Here is a 25721-nt window from a genome sequence, read left to right as displayed (position 1 = left end):
GACACCCAAAGTGGCCAAAAAGTTGACAATATAACAAAGACGTGTTGCGAACTTTTTGGCTACTTTGGGTGTCATGAACTATTTGACGCTGACTGTACCTATCCGTTTTACGATTGCCTGTTGATGGAAGAGCATTCGTATTTTATTGCAGCTCTTAAAATTCGCAACAAAGATTGTAACTTCAACTAAATTCCTAAATAACTTTCTGTTTCAGCTCTACGACAAACTAAGGAAAGAGAGGCCCAACTTCATTCAGAAGATCGTGGTGGTAGAAGGAGACGTGGGTCAAATTGGCCTCGGCATGAACGAGCAGGATAGGCTCAAAGTTATGAACGATGTAAGTAGTTCAAGTTTAAACATGAAAACTCCAAAACTCAGCACTTTTACACGTTATTACACCAGGGTTAATACTGGGATTAACCCTGGCCTACCACTGCTTCAGGACAATAAATGGGCCAGTGCTGAGAAGAAGCAGCGCAAGAAACTCAATCACTATTGTCAGCCATGTCCAATCTATCTTTAGGTAACAATAGCACATAGTATCGGTGTCGGATAGGCGGACTCCAGATACGAGGAACGCGGGTTCGAACCTCGCTGCCGCTTGACTCTCTCGTGACATAAGCATAATTATACGAAAATCATGCCTCCCTAACTCATCTGGCTATGTGAGGAATGTAGGTCAATCCTCCATTTGCCTCTGGTAACTTAGATAGAGTCAAGCTCCTGAAAGTCTATTCCACTTTGATTACCTGGATTTGATCACCCAGGTGATCAAAATGGACTCCATGCGACACCTTGGTGTCCTTTGATCACCCGTGGACTAGAAGTCCACTTTAATCACCTAGGTGATTTATCCATAGGTGATCAAAGGACACTAAAGTGTCGCCTGGAGTCTACTTTGATCACCTGGGTGATCAAGGTGAGCAAAGTGGACCCTCCTGAATTGGAGACTATATAACCTGATGGTAATGATTGATTGATGACTCATCGTGTTATTTAAAACCTGGATAATTGCAGGTGGAATTTATCTTCCATGGAGCAGCGACCGTCAGGTTCGACGAGCCCTTGAAGACGGCTGTGGAAATCAACGTCAGGGGCACCAGGGAGATCTTCCAGCTGGCCAGAGCGTGTGGCAAGCTGAAGGCAGTTGTCCACATTTCTACTGCTTACAGGTAATACTCGGAATCCAATATCATTTCAGCCACAGGACAATCACTGCAGAACTTCCTCAATGAACGATTTCGAACTCCTCCTTTATTCATTTAATCTATCCCCGGAACTACTCAACCTTCACTGGTTAGGTCATGCTGCAGATCCTTGCCATAACAGGAGTTGCAGCAGTGAGAAAGAGAGGTGGGATTAGTCTCGTTCCTCTTTTATTACTAGCTTTTGCCCGCGGCTTCGCTCGTATGAAAGTCTGTCACAACAAAAATTATCGCGCGCGTCCCTGTTTCAAAAATTGGAGCAAAAAACTATCCTATATCCTTTGACTTAACTGTGTATCAAAATCAGTTCAGTGGTTTAGACGTGGAAGCGTAACAGACAGACATAATTACTTCTGCGTTTCGATAACTTTTTTATAATGCGAACAGCTAGGGACTGGAATTCGCTGGCTGCTGCTGTCTTTCCTGAACATTACCTAACTATAATCCGGCTCTTTTCAAGACGATCATGAATAGGCACTATAGAGCAGATATTCTAGACTGTATCTCACTTAACACCAGGTGCGATTGTGGTAAAATACATGCCTGGTCAAATGCATAAAAAATAGTAAGGATATTAATAATTTCTGCTTCTTTTCCAGTAACTGCGCCCTCAACACGATAGACGAGAAGTTTTACACCAGCATCATGCCTGGAGACAAGCTCATCGACCTGGTCGAGACCATGGATGAGAAAATCATCAACAACATCACTCCAGGGTAAGATTTTTTTTTTATCCACAACGAGGAAGCTCTTGGCCTGTATCTCACCTGATGGTAATTGACGATCAGGCCGAAGGTGGAAGCGAGCTTCACCCGGAAACCTCATCCACGGAGGAACTAGCTATCTTACCTCTAACTGCCGGAACACAACAATGCTGTTAACATTGTTGTTATGGCGACAGACTTAGTTAAGATGGTGGTAGCTAGCCAGGCGGACTTAGAACAAGCCCTACCACCAACCAAACCGAACAGATATTTATATTTAAGCGACAATAACCTTATGGCGTCGGTGTCGGATTTGCCGAAGCAAGATCCGAGGAGGGGTCGATCGAACCCCGCTACTGCTAAAGCCCGGTCTGTGATCACGTAGAATTTTGTCTAATGACCCCAAGCTACCCATTCTTATCGCTCTCGCGTAATTGTATTGCTGTCGCAACTGTGCGACGGGCGCCCGCAGTGAGTGTGCGAGCGCAACGGCAACATAATTACGTGCGAGCGATAAGGATGGGTAGCTTGGGGTCATTGGACAAAATTCTACGTGCTCACAGACCAGACTATAGACTATTGTGGTATCCATCATTTAGCCTAGGCGCAGACCACCGACTTTTAGTTGGCCGATAGTTGGGTCGAGATTTTAATCACGGACATGTATGGAAGTGCGCACATTACACCGATTTGATATCGGCCGATTCTTCGCACAAATTAAGATCGGGCCCAACTATTGGTCAACTAAAAATCGGTGGTCTGCACCTAGTCTAAAAGCAGACCGACACTAACAACTTTGGGCTACTGTTGCCGTCTAAATAGGTATATAACAAACCAACAAGTTTACCTACCTATAATTTTAATACAAAATTATTATGTCATTAAGCGCGTAGATCAGGATGTAGAATAAATTACCATATTAAAGAAGACCTATTTATTTTATTCAAATTAATCAAGTCAACATAGACTTGCTTGATCAGAGTTCAAGGGTTATTTAAATGAATAAAACTTATAAAAATATTTGAAGTAGTAATGTTCTATTGAGTATGCATGACTAAGGAATTATTCTAATAAACCTCGTATGATAGCGCAGTTTAACTTTCCCCCGGGACAAACTAGACCTTCACAGGTTGGGTTTTTATTGGCGGTCAAGCTGTAGATCCTGGCTACACAGGAGTTGCAGCGGGGGGAACGATTTGGGAATATTCCCGTTGCCCTATCACCACTTCGGGACAAAATAATATCGGCTGGTGCTGACAAAAAGTTTTTGTAACTTTTTCCAATATTTTATGTCAAATTTTGCAATAATTTTTATTTTTCTCAGGTTACTTGGTGACTTCCCAAACACGTACGCGTACACCAAATCAGTGGCAGAAAATATAATCATGGAATACTCCAAGGGACTGCCCGTAGCAGTCTTCAGACCCGCTATTGGTAAGGACTTTTTCATCATCATCATCGTCATCATTATTTTTGTGAATGATCTCTTTGAAGACACCCCTGGTCAAAAACTCACTTCACAAACGATACTTTCTTATTTGCAGCAGCAAATCGAACGCACAGCGTTGAATAAAGCTTTGTGATTGATTCGTGTGTCACTCTTTGCGTCCACGTGCGCTGTGAGACCTCATAGTAAAGTTTGTGAATACGGACGAAGGAAACTATCTTATTTTTTTGTTTTTTGAAAGTGTTTGTCGCGGGAGGTGCGATTTATTTGATGTCGAGTGTAGTTACTTATTTCTTTCGCGTTATTATTTATTATTTTATCATTGACGCTGTCATTATTATCATTATCATCATCACTTAGAAGTCTGGATACAAACTCTACTATTCCCCCATAGATAGAATGATTGGTGCTTTTTGACGCTATGGCTTAATTTTTCTTTTTACAGTTATTGCAACAGTGAAAGAACCTGTGACTGGGTGGATCGACAACGTCTACGGACCTACTGGTGTAAGTATAACATTATTAATAGTAATGAAACCTAAAAACATGACAGAACGGGACTATTCCCACCTCTCGATCCCACCGCTGCAACTCCTGTGTAGCCAGGATCTACAGCTTGACCGCCAACAACCCAACCAGTGAAGGCCAAGTTTGTCCCGGGGGAAAGTTAAACTGTCATTGGACCCGCAACAAAATTAATCAGAAGAACATGGGAGGAGTTCGAAATTAAGGTTCGACTTCCCTCCATTGCAAAGCGGATGACAGGAAACAAAGGTTTAATAACATAAATGCACCACGGATAATAAATATCAATTAAGGGGGCCTATCTTAAGAGCATATTATGATGATACTTAAGTAACCATTTAAACCTCTTTTCCAGGTGGTAGTCGGAGCAGCCATAGGCCTCCTCCACGCGCTCCACTGCGATCCCAAAGCGATCGCCGACTTGGTTCCAGGGGACATGGTGGTGAACGCCTGTATTGCCACCGCCTGGAAGACGGCTAAGGAGTACCCTGGGAACCATGAAGACGCGCCGCCACAGGATCTCCCGCCGCCTGTGTATAACTACGTATCGTCTGAACAGAATCCACTGACATGGGGTATGTAAACTTATTTTTAATAAACATGTTGAAATAATCGAACTGCCTAAGGCCGTATACAGAAAGAAAGCTGGAAATTTATAAGCGCTGTCAAGCACCGGTAACCCGCGCAGGAAAATATATGAACGCGCGCCGATAAGCGCTGAACGGCGCCGACAAGTATCAACACGCGCTAGTCAGTGCTGGACGCTGCCATAACGGGACTATTCTCACCTCTCGTTCCCACCACTGCAACTCCTGTGTAGCCAGGATCTACAGCTTGACCGCCACAAAAACCCAACCAATGAAGGTCAATTTTGTCCCGGGGGAATTCATCAAAATCGGTTCAGTGGTTTAGGCGTGAAAGCCACACAGACACATAGAGTTACTTCCGCATTTATAATATTAGTAGGGATTCTGCACAACAAACAACAAACAAACAATTGCATGCAGGAAAATTTAATGAAGGGTACTGAGTACGCCATTCTTGTTTGAGTTTTGGGCTGGACGCTGTGTAGGTTTGTTGTCGGTCGACAAGAAGAAGTAGCGATTCATCATCAACAGCCCTTTACAGTCCACTGCTGGACTATGAGCCTCCTCCACTATAGTGGAGGGTTTTGCCATAATCCCCACGCTTGGCAGGCGGGTTGGAGAGCGCAGTTTAAAAGATTTATGTTTGTCAGAGAGCGCTGCTGCCCGTTCTCTGTTTGATGTGTAGTCCCTAAGTCGCCTCTTACGACACCCGCGGGAAGAGTAGGGGTTGGTGACAAATGTATTCTACTCTGCCGTCACCACACGGCTAACGATTCTAATAAAACTTATTTTGTTACAGAGAAGTTCATGTCGTACACAGAAACGAACGGTCTCGACGTGCCTCCGAGTCAAGCGGTGTACTACTACCTGTTCAGGCTGACTGCTTCAAGGTGGCTCTACACGATGTACTGCTTCTTTCTGCATTGGCTACCAGCGTACATCATCGACGGAATCGCTATGCTTATTGGGAAGAAGCCTATGTGAGTATCTTCTTTTTTCATTATGGTACTAAAATCCGGTCGCCGAGCAGATAGAATTTCATCCAATGACCCCAAGCTGTGCTACCGGCGGCCGCAGTGAGTGTGCGAGCGCGACAGCAATATAATTACGCGCGAGCGATAAGGATAGGTAGCTTGGAGTCATTGGACGAAATTCTATCTACTCGGCGACCGGACTTTAGTTCACTTTAGCGCCTCAGTCAGTGCTTGAGGTATGACAGCGGCACAGGACCGCACGACACAAGCAGAAGTGCTAGACCTATAGTTACAGTCAACGGGACATATTTTTAATGATATAATAAGTAGGTTATTTTTTGTTAAAAATAACCCCTAATATCACAACTACAGAAAACGCTGGCGTTTTCTACCCAATTTCTACCATGCCTTCATCAGCAACTGTTTCTCAAACTGTACCCAACCCCTCTGTTTTAATTTCTTAATGTAATATTTGACGATTTTGTAAACATTATTTTTAACTACTTTTCGAATTTTGTATGTGACAGAAAAACTTTATAGCGCGCGTCCCTATTTCAAAAAATGGGATAAAAACTATCCTATATCTTTTCCCGAGACTCATACTATCTCTTTGCCAAATATCAAAATCGGTTCAGTGGTTTAGGCGTGAAAGCGACACAGACAGAAAGACAGAGTTATTTTCGCATTTATAATATTAGTATAATAATTATGGTCAATATGATCATAGCAGGCCGCTACCAACCGGGCAACATGGAAAGCATTGGGGGAGGCCTATGTTCAGCAGTGGACGTCCTATGACTGAGATGATGATGATGATGATGATTATGGTCATGTGAATAAATTATTATTATTTGAACGTTTTCTTTATTCCAGGTTAAGAAAAGCCTACACGAAAATATCGAAATTCTCCGAAGTGCTCGCTTACTTCGCGCTAAAACAGTGGAAATTCTACAATCGAAACACCCAAAACCTGTTCAGCGAGCTATGCGACGCAGACAAACGCCTTTTCGACTTCGATATGTCGAATTTGAACTGGAACGATTATTTCTACAGCTACGTCAGAGGTATCAGGGTGTATCTCCTAAAAGATCCTCTGGACACTGTTCCCAAAAGTGTCACGAAACATACTAGGCTACGTTACTTGCATTATACCTTCTGCTGTCTTTTATCATTAGGAGTTTTAAGATTGTTATGGGGGGTTTTAGGTTATATGTTCAGTTTAGTTCTCTAATTTAGTCATAAGTTTTAAGGTAATGTTTGAAGACTTCTATTGAATCAGTTTTAGGGTCTGTTGTATTTAAATTCAATTGATATTTTTTGTTAATTGTAATAAACAGTGTGTACAGGGCTAAATATGTACTTTATTGTGTATAAATTTTTGCTATAGAGCTACAATTTGTAATCCCAAACTTTCTAATGCAGTTTTTTTCTGCCTGAACTAAAAGATAGATATTTATGTTAAATATTCAAGAACTCCTTAAAGCCCTGTGGGGGCAATTCTTTGAAGTTTGAGAACCAGAGACCACAATTTTTTCAAGAAATGACAACTTTTCACGTTGGACTTTGAACTTTATAATCATTATTACAAGATTTAAATTAATATAATTTTGCAATCGATGTAAATAAGTCTGTACCCATACGTCACTTGTTTTTAAAACTGTGCTTTCTTTTATAAAAGAGGCTCAATATTATTTTTTTAATCTTTGTATTTAGTTTATTTGAACTTTAGTTCGACTTTGTACTATAATACAAAGTACTATAGTCTGGTCTGTGAGCATGTAGAATTTTGTCCCATGACCCCAAGCTACGCATCCTTATCGCTCGCGCGTAATTATGTTGCTATCGGGCTCGCACACTAACTGCGGCCGCTCGTCGCAGGGTCAATTCTACGTGCTCACATACCGGGCTTTAGACTTTAGTACTTACTTATTCGATAAGGTTGTAGTACTTTTGTTGGTATGAACAATTTTATTACAAAATAACTGTTTTAGACATACTTTATTTTCAATCTTATTTATATTTTTTTAACTTTCTAAGGTGACTCATGTTTGTACATGCTTTAATATTTAAGTAATTGTATTTTAAAACATTATTGTGTGAATTTATTTTATTAAATAAAACAATTTTCGATCCTAGCGCCACTAATTTTAAGTCATTGACACTTTGAGTGTAGCTAGTACATAGTACCTAATAATATACGTTGTACCTATTTATGTGCAATAAATGAATACTATTAATAAAATAAATAGTTTCCCAAAACTCATACTAGTGGCGCTAGCGTAGGTTTTATAGGTGATTGGAATTTTTTATTAAACCAATATGTGATAAATAATAAAGGATTTGCTCAGTTGTATTAGTAATAATTTAGATGCCATTTTATAATTATTTTTAATTTATGATACATTAATAAAAATGTGTATTGCAGATGTTGTTTTTTTACGTTTAAAAACAGTGTTGAAAGTAAAATAATATTCTCCAAAAATCTATTTTGAGGCTATAGGTCTAAACTATGCTGTTCCATTTAAGATTTCAAGAAGTATGTAAGTGTTAGATCGCCCAGAGCCCCGATTACGGTAACTTTTATAACGTCTACAATCCAGACGCGTTTCTGATTCTGCGATACGATTGGTCAAAACAGCTGACGTACGCTGTTGAACGACCAATCGTATCGCAGAATCGAGAAGCGTGTCTGGATTGTTGACGTTAAAAATTACCGTAATCGGGGCTCATGGTTTCGTTAGTAAACAGTAGATCTTAATAAGATCTATCTTAATATGTCTAATCAAGTTGGCCACCCCTGATATAGACCCAATTTACTGAACTGTCCTATCCGTGACATTGACAGCGGGGCGCCACAGTCAATACCGGATCGCTGGTTCCGATTTTTGCCATGTTGGAAACTATACAGTTGAACGATGGTGGCGCCCTTCTGTCAATGAGTTTGGTGGGACAGTTCAGCGTGGGTCATCTATAGAGGTTTTTGAGACGTCAAACGTCAAAGACACTTCAGATGCTTCATATAGACCAGGGGTGGCCAACCGGTCGATCGCGAATATTAGTCCAGTCGATCGTGGCACGGCAAAAAATACTATACATGATTGTGTACTAAACTATGTTGTTCCATTTAAGATTTCAAGAAGTAAGTAAGTGTTAGATCGCCCAGGGTTTCGTTAGTAAACAGTAGGTCTAATCAAGCTGACCACCCCTGATATAGACCCAATTTAATAACAACAATGTTAACAGCATTGTTGTGTTCCGGCAGTTAGAGGTAAGATAAAAAAATTTACTGAACTGTCCTATCCGTGACATTGGCGCCCGCCACCGTTAATACCGGATCGCTGGTTCCGATTTTTGCCATGTTGGAAACTACACAGTTGAACGATGGTGGCGCCCCTCTGTCAATGAGTTTGGTGGGACAGTTTAGTTTAGGTCATCTATATTTGTATGCTCTGTCACGTCATAATATGTCAATGTCACCCCTCTCGTGCCGCTCCCTAACCTCACTGACTGTTAATCGCTAGACCTATCAAAAAATTAAGTCTCTAAGGGGGTTGTATCGCCGAAAAGTTTGAGAATCACAGAACCATAGAGGTTAGAACGTCCACAAACTATAAACCATAGGTATTCCCAAAGACTGATGATCATTCATCACGTCATCATTGACAATAAATCATGTCATTTGTACCAACTTACCCAGATGTCTTTTTACAAATATTTTTTATGTATTATGACTTTTTTTATGCATTTTGATGAATTATCCACAAACGGCAACAAAGATTTGATAGTTGAAAATAAAGGGGTTGAAAACATTTCTCCTTGCGCGGCTGGTTTGGTGTTTTTTGCTAATGTCAACAATACTGCTGATGAGGATTTCAATGTGGAGATGACTCCGGACCAGTGCTGTTTGGATACGGAATCTGAAGAAGACTGTGAAGTGGTGGAAATGATCGGGGACTGTGTGGAGACTATCCCTGGAGGTACATACGTGCTTATTCTTGCCTTAGGTATAGATCGTTTCATCCAGGAAGACGCGCCCCACCATTCTTGGTTGGTCTCGCTGGTTGGGTTATTGGCGGTCAAGCTGTAGATCCTGGCTACACAGGAGTTGCAGCGGTGGGAACGAGTGGTGGGAATAGTCCCGTAGAATGCAACTCCTGTGTAGCCAGGATCTACAACTTGATGGCCACTAACATAATAGATCAGATAGAGAGATAGTATTTAGTGAACATCACATGAAAGCTGATAAAACACAATCAGTTACTACAATGGGAAACTTGGAATGGCGCAATTTAGGCACAGAAGCGATCTTTGCCAGACATACCTATTTAGGAATTCAGTTTATAGTTCTATATTATTATTTTTTGTTCTCTATCTTCTATCACCCGTATTCACAAATAATAATGCTTGCTTTAAGTAAGTGCGCAGCCAATCGAACGTACAGCGTTGAATATAGATCTGTGATTGGTTCGTGTGTCACCCTGTGCGTCGCGCACTGAGAGACCTCATAGTAATGTTTGTGAATACGGGCGTTACTCCTCTTCAAGACTTAAAAATTCAGTATTTAATATGTCCCTCCCTATCAAAATTTGAGCATACGCCATTTCAGCATGAACTTTATCTTGTAGTTTTAATTTTATTTACGCATTTATTTCAACAAATTCATCTCCAAATAAATGTAATCTTGTAACAGCTTTTATTTCTTTTCAAGGTACAACCAAAACGTTGAAGTTAGTAGCACCGTTAATTGATCCGTTCGAAAGAAAAGGACATTGTATCGTCTATCTCGATTCCAAGCCTAAGAACAGACAGAGAGGGACTATGCGTGATACTGTCAAAATACCTTTTGATACACGATTGAAGAACACAAAGCAGGCAATGGAGGTACCGGATAATGTGACGCTTTGTAAGCGAATAGACGAAGACCCACTCAACGATTGCAAACCAGTCGATTGCGAATCTTATTACAATGGAAAACGACCGTATTTTGATAACAAAACAAAGAGGTGTACAGACGTCCCAAGCTGTGTATCTGATTCCAAAGATGAAGTGCCAAACGTCATTTTAGATTTGAAGAAGAATAAATGCATTTATGGAAAAGCTGTTTCAAGTAAAGATCTTGAATTAATAAAAGAACTAACCAGACATAAGGAAAGAAAACCTAAAGATATTCTTATTATCAAAAACACTAAAAGTCAAAACCAAGCTGTCCCTATGAATTATACGTTTAAACAGTTGTACAAATCTCAAGATGCTCTCTCGAAGATTTCTCAACTGGCAAACGAAGATTTTGAGTTGAGGTATGACCCATCTAAACTTGAAGCTATTAAGAAAAAGGGTCTGAAGTTTTTAATGACCAAATACTTCATCACGAATAGACTGACACTTATAGCGTTCGGTGTAGTCATTTCAATACAATGCTTCTTGATTTGCATGATGATTTACTGCTTATCAAAGAAATGTGGTGGCTGCCACAAGAAGAAGGTCATTAGGAAGTTCTTCAACTACCGTCAAGATGCTTCAGTGACGACACCATTGATTTGCACCAGCAACATCGATACAGAGACCACAGAGTTCCAATACTTCAGCGAATCCTCGAATATAGACAAAAAAATCAAATGCTACAAAGCATGTCAGAAAGAGAGGAAAAACAACGTTAAAATGAGCATGTCTGATGATATTCTATCGAAATGCCTGACCAGGCGAGACTGGAGTAGTAAGCCAGCGAAGTCTGAAGCTATTCCAGAAATAACTACTGAAGACGAAAAGCTAAACAGACATGATACAATAGAATCTATTCGGGAACCATCTTATCAAAACTCTAGCAGTCAATCAAGGAAGCAGAGCAGTGCTAAAGTCAATTTCGAAAATGAAAAACCTCACAAACCTAAACCAGAAAAGAGGCATATAGTTAAAAGTATAGTTAGGAAGATAGATAGTAGACTCAGAGAGAGAAGGGAAGGGAAAGACTACGACGAAATGCAGGGAGAAACGTCGGAGAAGGAAATAAAATGTCACAGCTACAACTACAACATGGACGCCAATTCAAATTTGACAGGCTTCAAACCAAGTACGCACAGTAAAAAACTAGGAATCTTCAGATCGGACAAAAGCAAAAAAGGTACAGTTCCGTCTATAGAAAGAGGTGCTCAGGCGGCTTTTTCGAACGACTCAATCGACGATTTTTTGTCGGAACGCGGTCTTATATTTCTGGCTGGTGAAGATCTGTCCAAATATTCGTTTTCCAGCCAATCGATTGAGGGTAAAGCTGCATCAGTATCTTCGGAGGTTTCGAGTAAGACATCTAAGAATAATGTCGTGAAGAATGTCCTTTCGTTGCTGCATAGAAAATCAAAGCACGGGCCGTCTTCAGACCCTGGTGTCAAGAAGTCCAGTACCAATTTAGACGTGGAGCTGATCCATATGTCACACGCGTCTGTGTATTCTTCTAATAACGAATCCGATTATCTGAAAAGTATGAAGATGACTAAAGACTCTAGGAGTTCGCTGTAGTTAGAATTTTATAGTTATGTCTGTAGTTTTAATAATAAATTATGTATTATGTACAGGTTTGGCTTCATCTTTATTGTGGTGAGTAGAATATTCAGATTTTATCTTATTGTTCCAGGCGCCAAGCTATGGGACGCATCGCTTTTGATATAGGCTGGCGGTTAAGACACCCCGTAGATACAGACTTTTAGGCCCGTTTTCCCCACCAATCCTTAATTTTTAAGTGACCCCTATGGTAACACATAATAGGAATTTATTTTTATAGGGGTCACTTTATTAGGGATTGATGGTGAAAACGGGCATTAGTCTGCCGATTGTTGGGTCGGGCTGTCAATCATTATGAATATTTAAGACGTAGCGTGGGCAGGCCTCCCACTAGGTTGACCAACGATCTGGTGAAGGTCGCGGGAAGAACTTGGATGCGAACAGCGCAGGACCGGTCAGACCGGCCTTAGGGGAGGCCTTTCTCCAACAGTAGACGTTATTTGGCTGAAACGAACGAACGTACAATGGTGACCACCCGACCTTACTAACGTATGGCCGTTTCCCGCGAGGCGAGGCGTTTACGTATCGGTGCGAATAAGTGTGCGTCGCTGTACGGAATTTCATGAAAGAATATGCCTCGATATGATACGATTACGGTCCGATTCCGGGCTCTTAAGTGTACTTCATCCTTTAGTATGAAGAACGCCGAAAATAAAACTAGCAACAAACAAATTTTTCATTTTGTTTAATTATTTAAAGCTTTATCTATGTATTACAAACTGGGCAGACCTCGCAGGGGGGGCACAGTGTCGATGTCTCTTCCGTGGTAGTCGTCACGTACCGTGGAGGCACCACCTGCAAAAAGGAGTATAAAACCATCAAAGTCAAAGTCAAAAATGTCATTATATTGTCCCCCCTCCCTGTTCCGTAAAGGGTTTCTACTGATTTCGTTTTGTTTTCGTTTCGTTGCGGGTCCAATGACAGTTTAACTTTCCCCCGGGACAAACTAGACCTTTATTGGTTGGGTTGGGTTCCACGGGCCAACTCACCGGATTGAATTTTAAATATTTTTTCTTCCAGCAACTGGGCCCACCTTCAATGTTTTATTAATTTAAACACCAAATCAACAAAAACAATGTGATTAAAAATGTCCTCGTTCCATACAGGGTGTCCCAAAATTAGCACGTCACTCTGACACTGGAGATAGATGGGCCTAAGGCCCGATTTCCACCAAAGCGGTGCAAAGCAGAGAATGTGTGTCGAATAACTGATGCAATGGAGAGTGTGAGTTTACATCAACGTCCTCACTAGTGAGCGCGTTAATAAAAATGTATGAAAATTTTAGTTCTTGAACGTTTCCGCTAGGGGCGCTGTACCTACAATCCGTCATACATTTAATATCATTTTTTTACGCGCTCACTAAAGCCCGGTCTGTGAGCACGTAGAATTTTGTCCAATGACCCCAAGCTACCCATCCTTATCGCTCGCGCGTAATTATGTTGCTGTCGCGCTCGCACACTCACTGCGGGCGCCCGTCGCACAGTCGCGTATGTGTAGCTTGGGGTCATTGGACAAAATTCTACGTGCTCACAGACCAGACTATAGTTAGTGACCGCGTTTGATGTGAACTCACACTCAGCGCTCAGATTTCGGTACGCGTACCGAAACTCACCTTTATTTTCTTGAAGTGAAGGTTACCGTATAATTTGAATTTGGACAAAGGTGCTCGAGTGACGCAATCACACTGTAATGGAAAAACCGTTCATCATTATCATCATTTCAGCCACTAGGATGTCCACTGCTGAACATAGGCCTCCCCCAATGATTTCTACATCGCCAATGCATCGGTTGGTAGCGCATCCAACGCCTAAGGAGATAAAACCCTTTAAATAAACATTTTTTATTAACCTTGCTTATATTTTCAGTTAAAATAGAAAAATAAATACTTAAATAATGACATTAAAAATAATAATGAAAATTAGCAAAAACAAGAAAAAAATTGGTAATAATAATTATATTGTAGGTAACTTACACCGGGCTACAACAAAAAATACTTTTAAATTACCGTCATGGTGATTTCCTTGTCATACAAAAGTATTTAAATAATAATCATTATGTATAAAATTTTCATTAAGTATGCGAGTGAATAATAAAAATATTGTTATACTTACTTTCTGAAAATAATTTTATACTAGTAATAATTTTGAAAGAATTTTCAAAAAAATATAAATGGAAGTGTATCGTTGCTTTTCCGTCGCGTTATGGACACGTTAGCAATGCTTTTATAGCAAAGCTTTTTGAAATAAAAACGTGTAAACTCTATAAAACGTAACTCAAGGGACCGATCTTTTTTTATCGTTATAGAGAGTTATTGTTATATGGAGTGAAGAAAGTAAAACAACCAAATTAACTACATTATAATCTTTAATATTATGTTTCTGATAAAATTAATACATATAAGTACTTAGTCAGTTAACTTTGCCTGACGTTTTTTGCTTTGCCAGTATTTGTTTTGTATTATCTTATGTATTCTGTCAATATCTTGATATGTGCTGGAATCTTCTTGATTAAACAATAAAAATTTTTCAATTAACTTAGCGGCATCAAGCGCTTGTTGAATAGTTGGTGGTGGTTCAGAATCATCTACTTGATCATCTTCTTCATTCAGTTTTTCCTTACTTTTCGACACTAAGTCAAGAATTTGTTCATCATTCAGTGAACCGCTTGTCGCCACATCGTCGTCTATATTTTCGTATGTTTGGAGATCTTCGTTAAAATTTTCTGGTATGTTGAACTGTTTTATCCATTCGTTCAGTGGTATTTGTCTTCATTATCGAACGGATCCGTTTCTACTGTTTGATCATTACAAAGTCCCGCGTGACGAAATGAAAGCTGTATAGTAGCTGTCGTTACCTCTTTTCAGGCTTTTGATATAAAGATCACTGTTTGTAGCATGTTAATCGAGGTCTTGCCGTCAGTTTCGATCAATTCCATTAACATTTTCCTTCTGTAGTGACCTTTAAGGCTTTTAATCAAACTCTGGTCCATTGGCTGCAAGATACTGGTTGTATTAGCTGGGAAAAATGATAACTCTAGGTTTCGAAGATTAGGTATACGAGGGTGAGCTGGGCAATTGTCTACAAGAAGCAAGATTTTTCGAGTTTTCAATTCAGCATCCCATTTTCTCACTTCCTCTTCAAAGAACTGCGCTGTCATCCAAGCTGACTTATTTGCTGCATATGTGACTGGCAACTGTTTCATGTTCATGAAACACCGAGGGTTTTTCGATTTGCCTATAACTAAGAGCTTTCTTTTTTCTGTACCACTCATATTGGCAGCTACTAGAACAGTAATGCGCTCTTTAAAGAGTTTTCCTCCAACACATTTTTCTCCTTTAAAGTTTGGTCGGGCGTCAGCTTGAATAAAAGTCCAGTTTCGTCAGCATTAAAAATGTCATTTGCAGAATACTTCTCCTTTAATTTAGGCCACACTTTATTTATCCAATCATTAGTCACATTCCTTTTACCGTAGGTAATTTTGTGACGTTGCTTAAATTTTCCGAGCCAAGTTAGGCTGTTCTGATGCTTTAAAGTTAATTACGCCAAGTTGTTCGGCAAACTTCTCAGCCTTGGCTTTAATAATTGGACCCGAGATAGGTACATTATTCTGGCGCCGATTGTTGAACCACGACAACATTGCTTGATCTAAGTCTTCGAATTTTGGCTTCCTTAATTTTTTTTAGAGTTTCCTTCCATCGCCGCCTGCAGAATTGTTTCCTTATTTTTCCAAATGGTAGCAACAGTAGATTGACTTAGTTCAAAACGTCTTCCAACATCGCTTTTCTTTTCTCCCTTTTCAATCGCACGTATCACACAAACTTTTTCGTCAACACATAACGCTTTTCAAGCAAGATAACATAAACAATAACACCGATAATGGCGGTATTCTGTGTCTAAATATAAACACATTTCTTCGTAATAGAGAATGGCTGCTGGGCTATAAAGAGTGTATCAATGTATAGGTTTTAAGGTAAACCAACCAAATTGTGATATTTTCTATGAAGAGAGTTTATCGTTATAAAGAATGGTGTTATAAAGAGTTTACACTGTATTTTTTAAATATTCGTTTGTTGACTATAACATCCGCCGGTTATTGAGGGCCTAGTGTGAGTTTACATCAAACGCGCTCACTAGCAAAAAATTACATTAAATGTATGACGGATTGTAAAGCGCCCCTAGCGTTCGTTCGTAACGTTCAAAAACTAAAATTTTCATACATTTTTTAATCGCGCTCACTAGTGAGCTCGTACTGAGTGTGATGTCGTAAGCGACATCCACGAAGAGTGTTTTATTTGGCGAAGATCAATCTGAAGCATCACCATTGCAATTGAAAGGTAGGTAAGTGTTTAAAGCTCCTTTAATATAATTTCTTTCTCTCCCCAACCAGTCTGGCCAGCGTGAGGAGTGTAGACCAATTCCTCCATTTGCCTCTGGTAAATTAGAGAGGGTCGTGCTCCTGCAGTAGAGACTTGACCACATGAATATACTTACTGTTGCTGGCTGTAAATATTAATAAATTATTAAAATAATAATAAATATAATATTTTACGTTGTATACGTTTAAAATAGCTCACCATCGTCTGCAAAAAATAATTTTATGAATAAAAAAACAAATTCTTATTTTATTATTTTTATGTAAAAATTATAAACTTATTGTGAATGAAGTCTTTCCTTACCCAGTACTGTAAAATAATAATGATAATTAAATAAAGATTTTGTAAATGCAAATAAAAAAACCTGATGAAAATCAAATACGTAGAGTATCTCACCGTTTTCTTTAAAAAGCAGAAAAATAATATTAATTAAACCACGATAGTTAAGTTCGTTAATTTATAATGAATCGTAATAAAAATTTAAACAGGTACATACCCATTTCTAAAAATAAAAAATACAGTTAATAAAAAGCAACTAAAAAGAATAAAAATAATATAATAACTAGAAAAAATCGAACTGCCTAAGGAGGGATTTTTTTTAATCGAAATGTATTAATTGTCGGGTTCCTATCTTAAGTACCTATTGCATCAATCTGGTAACAACATCACATTGGTTGCGGATTTGAATCCCAAGGGGGATAAATTCTAGAAGCTGATAAGTTTACTAAGACTAAAATATTAAAATAGAAAATAAATAACTAGATTAGTTTTCAAACTTTTACAAACCTCGGACTGCAAAGAAAATAATTATTTTGTTAAATTATTAATGTTTGTATTTATTAATAATGTTTAAAATACTATACAAATGCGTTCTTTACTTACGTATATTTTCTGAAAGATTTTATATTTAAAATTTAAAAATTATTATACCTACTTAATATCAGTAATTTATACAATTTTATTTAAAAAACTTACCACTTTCTATATTGCATGAAATAAAAATTAACAAGATTAGTGAATGAGTATTTAAATTACCTAAGTAATTAATATTTCAATGAGCCAGTAGGTATAAGTAAATAATACAAAAATTGTTCTTTTAATGAAATTATTTTGCAAGCTAAGTTCCTGTTTGGATTAAAAAGTAATAAATTAAATAAATTTTAATATACTTACTTCACCATTCTAAAGATACAATAAATCGATTAATTCTTGTTGTTATAATACTTATACATTATTTATCATTTAATATTACATCAGTTTGACTTTGAATATTATTGTGTTTTGGAAATAGGTCTATTTTAATTGCAACTCTTACCGATAACTATAAGAAAAGAAGACAAATTATTAGTAAAAATACAGTCAGTTTAAAATTATATTTTAATACAATCAGTAGTTAATAATTATAATATTTACCTTGACCTGTAAACAAGAATTAAACGGTAATTAAATATATTTCATGAGATTTTTTAAATTTAAAATTCCTTAAAAAATGCAAACAAATGTCCATGTAGGTATAAATAAAAAAATAATTAAAAGACTTACTTTCAACTATTGGATGGGATAAAAATATAAATCAGTTCAATACATTTAAAACACGGCTTACTTCTGCCGATTTATGAATGATAATTTAGAAATTAATATTCCAAACTCATTCTTTTTAATAGTTCAGTCACTTACCACTTCCTAAAAAATATTAAAATGTCAATATTAGTTTGAAAACTATCAATTACAAAGAATTGTTAATTTTAACTACCGATTTGGATACGTACGTTGTCCTGGATAGATTAAAAAAGACAATTTAGTATTTTATGTAATTATTCTACAGTAAAATAATTTTATTTTTATTTAATTCATGACAATGTTTACCGTTATCTGAAAAAATATGTTTTATATTAGTTAAGTACCTACTCAATTATTGTGATGAAAAAATATTAGGACTATTTTAATTTTAGACAGCAATACTTACTGGTTCCTGAAATTATAATTATAGATTGTAAACAAATGTTTCAAAAATTTCATTTTGTGATCTTATAGACTTAAAACAGTAAAAATAATTGGAAGAAAATAGGTACTTACACCCTATCCCCATCTGCAACAAAATCGAGTTTATTCATATTTTAACGGGTACTTATAGATTATAAAATATAATAGTTTTTTAATAGTTTAGAATGCACTACTAGAAATACTTACGATTTTCAGAATGGCGATGATGACCATGAAAGTGAATTGGAATAAAAAATAATATTAATTATTTTTCATTTATTAAATTTGTAATATTTTTAGAACAGCCATAATATTTAACTCTTGTTATAATATAACAAACGGTCACTTACAAATTGATCCTGCAATAAATAGGTATAGTAAATTATACATTATAAATTAAATTATATTGTCATAAATACAAAATATAATAATAAATAACATTATAACTTCAGTTTTAAAATTCCCCATATTTACCGTATACTGCAAAATAATATACAAGATATCAACACTAAAGAAAAAACATCCAAAAGCGCTTCTAATTAGTTATTAAGGATAAGGTTTTTAACTTCATCATAAATCGTTTAAAAGTAAAAAATACTAGGTAGCTATAAAAAAGTGCAACCAGTCCAGCATAATGCAATTTTTTTTTAAAGATTTTTAGCAATTTGTATTGCACAAATTACTAATATTCCCTCACCACAATCGAGTGGCGGTGGGATTCGAACTCGCGTTCCTCGGATCTCGAGTCGGCCAGTCCGACCCCTTCACCGTTCGGCTACCGTGGCTATAAAATGTAGGTATTGTAGGTAGGTCCTTATTATATCCATTAATACTATTTTATGCTAATATACATACCACATTCTGATACAAAAAAAACCAATATTTTTTATTAAAATAATCATTAAGTATGGCTAAAGGTAAGAGTAAGATAATATTTTTTCAAATATTTTTTTGTTTCATTACCTCCGGCTAAAAAAATGTTTTATAATATTAATTACTTAAACATAATTATGAAATAATGTATTTTATTATATAAAATAAATAGGCAACTTACTGTTGTCTAAAAATTCCATAAAATAATAATTAGTTCGCTGTAAAATATAATATAATAATAAAATATTCAAAGTGAAAAATATATTAAACTACTCACTTCATCAGGCTATGATGATAAACGAAAAAAACGTTTTAATTGAAGAAAGGCTCTGTTTGTTTGAAAATATTTTTTTGAAAACAATTTTACATACTTACAGATAACTAAAAACAAAAAAAAAACAATTATAAACATGATACTCATCATTTTAATGCTCGATACCTATCATTTCACTGCACTAATGATTTATTTTCGCTTTAAAAAAAATACTTACTGTTAACTGAAAATAATGAATAATTTTTTTTAATTGTTTTTAGGAAATGCAAATAATAACGTAATTATTAAACAAAAAATTTACCTGTGCATCCTATAAATAAAAACAAAATATAAAATATATTACTATACATAAAAATCATAAATACACTGTATTTTTAGTAGGTATATTTTTTCTCACCGCATCACCGGATTGGTCCTTGTTGTCATCTTTCTAAAAAATAATTAAATTACTTGCTATATGGACCTCACAACTTTTTACGGTAGAATAACTGAGTTGTGATAAGTTATCTTTGAAGGGTTTCATTATACATTTCGTTTTTAATCCATTTTGAAATATTCAAAATGTTTTATAATATAATAATCCGATTGTAGTAAAAAATGACTTACGTCTTTGTTGTCGTCTTTAGTCTGAAAAAATATTTTAAAATGTTCTTATTTTAACGGATAATACTAACACCATATACACAATAATGATGTATATTACATATTATTATTATTATTCTAAATTGTATATTCACGACACGACAACTTTCGGAGAATGTAATAAAAGTCATCCAAGGGAAAATGCTTACACAATAAACAATAATTTATTATTATTATATTTTTGTATTATTCTATACTAATATTATTAAGACTTAACGTACCTAATTATTATTGCTGTTGCGCTCGCACACTCACTGCGGCCGCCCGTCGCACAGTCGCGACAGCAATATAATTACGCTCGAGTGATAAGGATAGGTAGCTTGGGGTCATTGGACAAAATTCTACGTGCTCGGCAACCAGACTTTAGTAAAGTCTTTACTTACGGAATCATCAGGCGTTGCATTAGCATCGGTAGTATCACCCTGAAATAAATAAAACATAAATTAAACTGCTAAATTAATAATACATATTAATAAACATGAGCCACCATGTCCACCCACAAGGTGGATCGACGACATCATAAAGGTACAAAACATGACTTTAAAAATAAGAGCATAATTAAAACTCATTAAGGCCGGGTAGCAGAGAAAATGGCGAAAATGAGGTTTTCATTTTTCATTTTTGAGGTACTAAACAGTAAAATTAAAGGCTAAGATTTTTATTGGGCATAGTTGAGGATATTTTCTAGGGCTATTAACGGATGGAAACACGATTTGATGAAGTTGACTCGATAGAATAAATTCCCAAAGTTACCTCTATTCGTTTTCTATTTATGGTTTTATTTTTAAAATAAGCGATTTGAGATTCTAAATCTTTTACTAAACTAATGTTCAGAAATAACTTGAGGGCTTTTAACGGATGAAATTTTTATATTGCGTCTTATTTAGTTACTATGTTAAAAAATGTGGAAAAAATCGTCCATGACGGCTTGGACAATCTCAATCAGTCGCGCGGTGGCGCTTACGGAGGACGGACGCGTGTCAGTTTTTTGGCCGTGACAGTTCGCGATTTGTCAATATTTTTGACAATGATGACTTTGATGAGTCACAGTATAATAATATCAGTGTTACTGGAGAAAGCTTAAATTTTTGATAATTAAAAATTATCAATTTTGTCATCATCATCATCATTTCAGCCATAGGACGTCCACTGCTGAACATAGGCCTCCCCCAATGCTTTCCATGTTGATCGATTGGCAGCGGTCTGCGTCCAGCGCTTCCCTGCTACCTTTACGATGTCGTCGGTCCACCTTGTAGGTGGACGTCCCACGCTGCGTTTTCCGGTACGCGGCCTCCATTCCAGAACCTTTCTGCCCCATCGGCCGTCAGTTCTGCGTACTATGTGCCCTGCCCAAAATACCTCAATGCCTGAAGACTAGAGTGTATAACCAATGTGTGTTACCAGTGATAACTTATGGCTCGGAAACGTGGCCTCTCACTATAGGCCTTATACAGAAGCTCAAAGTTGCACAGCGTGCTATGGAGAGGGCTATGCTTGGTGTTTCTTTGCGAGATCGAATCAGAAATGAGGAGATCCGTAAACGAACCAAAGTCGCTGACATAGCCCGACGGATTAGCAAGCTGAAGTGGGAATTTTGTCTACCTATTGAAATTTAAATCGTTCGCATCCTTTTAAACGAAGACTCTACTCATGATACATAGTACATTCCTCAAATATGAGACAAAACCAATGAGTTAAAATTACATTTTAATAGTACCTACATACAATCGTCTTACACTCTTTAGAAGAGCACACTGACACAAATAAATAATAAAAAATACTGTCTAAGGTCTGTAGCTAAAGGTCTAAGCTGCAAGATAGAAGAATCTTCTAGCCAAAAAGATGGCAGATGCAGCAGATGTCAACGGATTTAAAACTGGAGTTCATGTGACTCCTTGTAGACTTGAGTGTCTAGAGCGTCCCTTCCTCCACCATGCGTAAGAATTTTCACAAAAATACTGTCTAAGGTCTGTAGCTAAAGGTCTACGCTGCAAGATGGAAGAATCTTCTAACCAAAAAGATGGCAGATGCAGCAGATGTCAACGGATTTAAAACTGGAGTTGATGTGACTCCTTGTAGACTTGAGTGTCTATAGCGTCCCTTCCTCCACCATGCGTAAGAATTTTCACAAAAATACTGTCTAAAAGGTCTGTAGCTAAAGGTCTAAGCCGTAAGATAGAAGAATCTTATAGCCAAAAACATGGCAGATTCAGCAGATATCAACGGATTTAAAACTGGAGTTCATGTGTATCCTTGTAGTTTTGAGTCTCTAGAGCAGTGGTTCTTAACCTTTAAGTCATGAGGGACCATTTTACCAAATTTCTGTCTTGTCAGGGACCACCTCATAATCGGTCAAAACCAGTTTGACTGCAAAAATCAGTTAAAAGTGGTTTTGACCAAGGTGTGCAAGTGCACATTGTGGACCACTTGGAATGCCTCCAGGGACCACCAGTGGTCCGCGGACCACCGGTTAAGAACCACTGCTCTAGAGCGTCCCTTCCTCCACCATCTCCATTGAAATCTCTCTTTTGCGCAAAGCCACATCATTTATATTTACTGTGGTTATAAAGGTGTACCAAGGGTACATGCTACACCTTTTTATTCGATTGTAAGAGTACTGGTTTACTCACAAATCCGTTTTATCTGATTTTCGAAATCTTTTAATTACACTGGTGTTTATCATTCAAATCAATGACTAATGTTTGAACTAATTTGGACATATCAAGGTCTATAATTGGTATTTTTTTCAAACTTCTGCGTTGAGCCATTTACGAGATCTGGGACATCACAAAACATTACCCCAGCAAAATTCTAAATAACTTGAGACGGCACGACTTGCACGGAACACGAACAAATTTTGCTATTCGTGGACAAATTACTACGCAACAAGAGCTATCTATCCATGTATTTGATTCCGGGATAGAACGACTTTCAAAAAAAAATTTTGCCAGGGTAATGTTTGAAACGTTACCCCAGCAAAATCTGTTTTTTCCTAAAAACATTAAAACTATAATTTGAACGAATTTTGCTATTAGTCGACAAATTTCTGCTCACGATGGACTAATTATCTGCTATACTCTCGACTCTCTAAAGCACAACATTTATAAAAATTTTGCTGCGGTAATGCACTCCAGGTAACCGTGTGTGATGCTTATTGCTCATAGTGATTTTCGATACAGAGCCCCGTACATACGTTATACATAAATTATGGAAAGAAAACACCCAGACCAATACAAACAAATATGTATGCAATTTTAGTATGATATTTTTATTTATTAATAAACAAAAAGACTGAACAAAATTGATGCGTGTACTGATTAATGTAATTAACCACATGCAAAGCTTTGTGAATTGCAACAACTATAATTTATTATCCAAGCTCTAAATAATCGCTACTACGAGTAACTGATCATAAAATGTTTTTCCAATCGCTCAAGCTCCCGAGGATCTACCGATAGGTCGGGTGACGTAATCTTGAAATTCTTTTAGCCGGCGCGGAACTTCCGGAAAGTCAGGTGACGCCACGCCTCTTTGAACCGTGTTTACTTTGGCAGTTATATTCTATATTTATTCGATTCTAAAATATATTCCCAAAAATTTTGAAAGTTGTTTTAATTTGTATCACTTGGATATGATTTGTATTAGAAAGTGAGTGTGACGCTTGAACGGAAGGAAGTCAACCTAACCTAACCAACTGCGTATTTCTATACTGTGTAGCCGCGAGAGCTCTTTGGCGCGCTGTCTTCGGCGAAGTATTGCGCGCGCAGATTTTGACAGCGCGAAATACCTACTTTAGCAGAAATACCAAGCCTTAAAACGTAAAAACTCATTAAAACTCATTTATTTCTGTAAATAGGCTTAAAAAAAGCACTTTTACACGTCCCAGTATTAACCCTACCACTGCTTCAGGACAATAAATGGGCCAGTGCTGAGAAGAAGCAGCGCAAGAAACTCAGTCACTATTGTCAGCCTCTTTTTCAAAGGTTTACATGCTTTAAAATGTACAAAGTTAAAAGTTGCTTTAAAATTATTTTCTTACCTGGGGATTTCCTTGTACTAGTGTCCAAGTACATAATACTATTTGGATCCAAAGTATACGGACGTTAGCACTGAAAGTTAATACAAAATAATTGATAAAGGCAGTTGAAGGTTGAAGCCTACCTTTTCGACAAAACGGGACTATTCCCACCTCTCGTTCCCACAGCTATAACTCCGTGTAGCCAGGATCTACAGCTTGACCGCCAATAACCCAACCAGTGAAGGTTTAGGATTTAGATCCGACCCTGGTTCCTTCCCAGTTGTCATCCCCGGGGGACAGCGTTAGAGGGTACAGTTTTAGAGTGGCTAGTGTTAGAGGGGCCAGTGTTAGAGGGGCCAGTGTTAGAGAGGCCAGTGTTAGAGGGAACAGCGTTATAGCCTATAACGCTGTTCCCTCTAACGTGACCATACGTCCCGCTTTGGGCGGGACTGTACGGCTTTCAGACTGTCTGTCCCGCTGTCCCCCGCAAGAGCAAAAACGTCCCGCTTTAGCTTTAAGAATGCATCTATCGTTTTTCAACAGCGCGGGCGACACTGCGAATCGCAACAATACACGCTAGGGTTTATTAGCAGCGGTCAAGATACGAAAGTCTTTGACGAGTTTGCACTTATTTCTAACTTTGTGACAGATGAAAAGATCTCTGGCTGGAATGCCGAGAATGTTTCTACTGAAAACCGTTGGCTCGAATTAAGTATTCCAGCACTTGCGTACTAACACTCTTGATGTAACCAACTTTTCCATACTTAGGTATCGAGTACGTTATGTGTCTGCCAGGAAGTAATCGAAAGAGTTTTTTCTCAAATGAACAAAATGTGGACGAGTGATAAAACCCAGTTAAGTGTAGCAGTAATAAAAACTATGTTGATTACGAAAATAAATATAAATAAATCATGCAGTGAGTTCCATAGTTATCTAAAAACAAGATACGATATTCTAAAACAAATTTGTTCCGCCGACAAATACAAAAATACGACTTAGAAGTCACCCCACTACTTAATTGTTTTGTGTTTAGTGCTTTGATTTGTGTTATTCAATCTTCTATAAACTTGTAAAACTCCCAAAACTTTATTTTATTTTATAATTCCGCAGGTTTTTTTAGAACTATTCCTCAGTTGTCCCGCTTTGGCACAGAAAATAAATGGTCACGTCACGTTAGTTATAGGGGATAGTGTTACAGGGGACAGCGTTATAGGGGACAGCGTTATAGGGGACGGCGTTATAAGGGACAGCGTTATAGGGGACAGCGTTAGAGGGGACGATTGGGAATAAGGCAAATTGATATCTTAAAACTATAACCAAAGGCCAAGGGTAATTATACTTACCCAAATAATTTCATAATATAAATAAATCAAAACTGCAGTCCAGTGAAATAAAAATCAGCAACACACTAAAATATTTCACAATCCACTTTATAGAATTGTAGGCCGTTATAAATTGAAAGTAAAAGAGCGTTTTCTGGTCGCTTTTCAATATTATATTTGAATTTTTATTACAATCGTAAATTCTATGATTTAAAGCATCTGGTAACAAGAACAACTTTATTT

General features: G+C 37.4%; 2 protein-coding genes and 2 long non-coding RNA genes across 4 annotated transcripts in view; 2 read left to right on the top strand and 2 right to left on the bottom strand.

The window, feature by feature from the left end:
• LOC135085789 (fatty acyl-CoA reductase wat-like) overlaps nucleotides 1-7866 on the top strand; it is a 35842-nt gene extending 27976 nt beyond the window's left edge. Inside the window, exons 4-11 of the mRNA XM_063980591.1 lie at nucleotides 215-337; nucleotides 1018-1172; nucleotides 1805-1921; nucleotides 3234-3343; nucleotides 3802-3863; nucleotides 4237-4456; nucleotides 5268-5448; nucleotides 6316-7866. Coding sequence (XP_063836661.1) covers nucleotides 215-337; nucleotides 1018-1172; nucleotides 1805-1921; nucleotides 3234-3343; nucleotides 3802-3863; nucleotides 4237-4456; nucleotides 5268-5448; nucleotides 6316-6673 — 1326 coding nt within the window. The 3' untranslated portion in view covers nucleotides 6674-7866. The remainder of the gene's footprint in view (nucleotides 1-214; nucleotides 338-1017; nucleotides 1173-1804; nucleotides 1922-3233; nucleotides 3344-3801; nucleotides 3864-4236; nucleotides 4457-5267; nucleotides 5449-6315) is intronic.
• Nucleotides 7867-9122: 1256 nt separating this feature from the next.
• Nucleotides 9123-11999, top strand: LOC135085575 (uncharacterized). The gene is made up of 2 exons (XM_063980346.1): nucleotides 9123-9419; nucleotides 10151-11999. The coding sequence occupies exons 1-2, from the start codon at nucleotides 9140-9142 to the stop codon at nucleotides 11950-11952; spliced, it is 2082 nt and encodes a 693-aa protein (XP_063836416.1). The 5' UTR covers nucleotides 9123-9139; the 3' UTR covers nucleotides 11953-11999.
• Nucleotides 12000-12662: 663 nt separating this feature from the next.
• Nucleotides 12663-13715, bottom strand: LOC135085774 (uncharacterized). Its single transcript, XR_010260213.1, has 2 exons — nucleotides 13607-13715; nucleotides 12663-12789 (listed from the first exon to the last, which is right to left on the bottom strand). It is a non-coding gene; the product is annotated as an uncharacterized LOC135085774 (long non-coding RNA).
• Nucleotides 13716-19892: 6177 nt separating this feature from the next.
• LOC135085773 (uncharacterized) lies at nucleotides 19893-25628 on the bottom strand. The gene is made up of 5 exons (XR_010260212.1): nucleotides 25500-25628; nucleotides 24178-24247; nucleotides 20522-20560; nucleotides 20103-20123; nucleotides 19893-19926 (listed from the first exon to the last, which is right to left on the bottom strand). It is a non-coding gene; the product is annotated as an uncharacterized LOC135085773 (long non-coding RNA).
• Between the last annotated feature and the right edge of the window lie 93 nt (nucleotides 25629-25721).

Source organism: Ostrinia nubilalis, chromosome 29 (assembly GCF_963855985.1).
Source record: "Ostrinia nubilalis chromosome 29, ilOstNubi1.1, whole genome shotgun sequence".
Classification (NCBI taxonomy): domain Eukaryota; kingdom Metazoa; phylum Arthropoda; class Insecta; order Lepidoptera; family Crambidae; genus Ostrinia; species Ostrinia nubilalis.
Note: the sequence above shows the minus strand (reverse complement) of the source record. Positions and strands in the feature narration are given on the sequence as shown.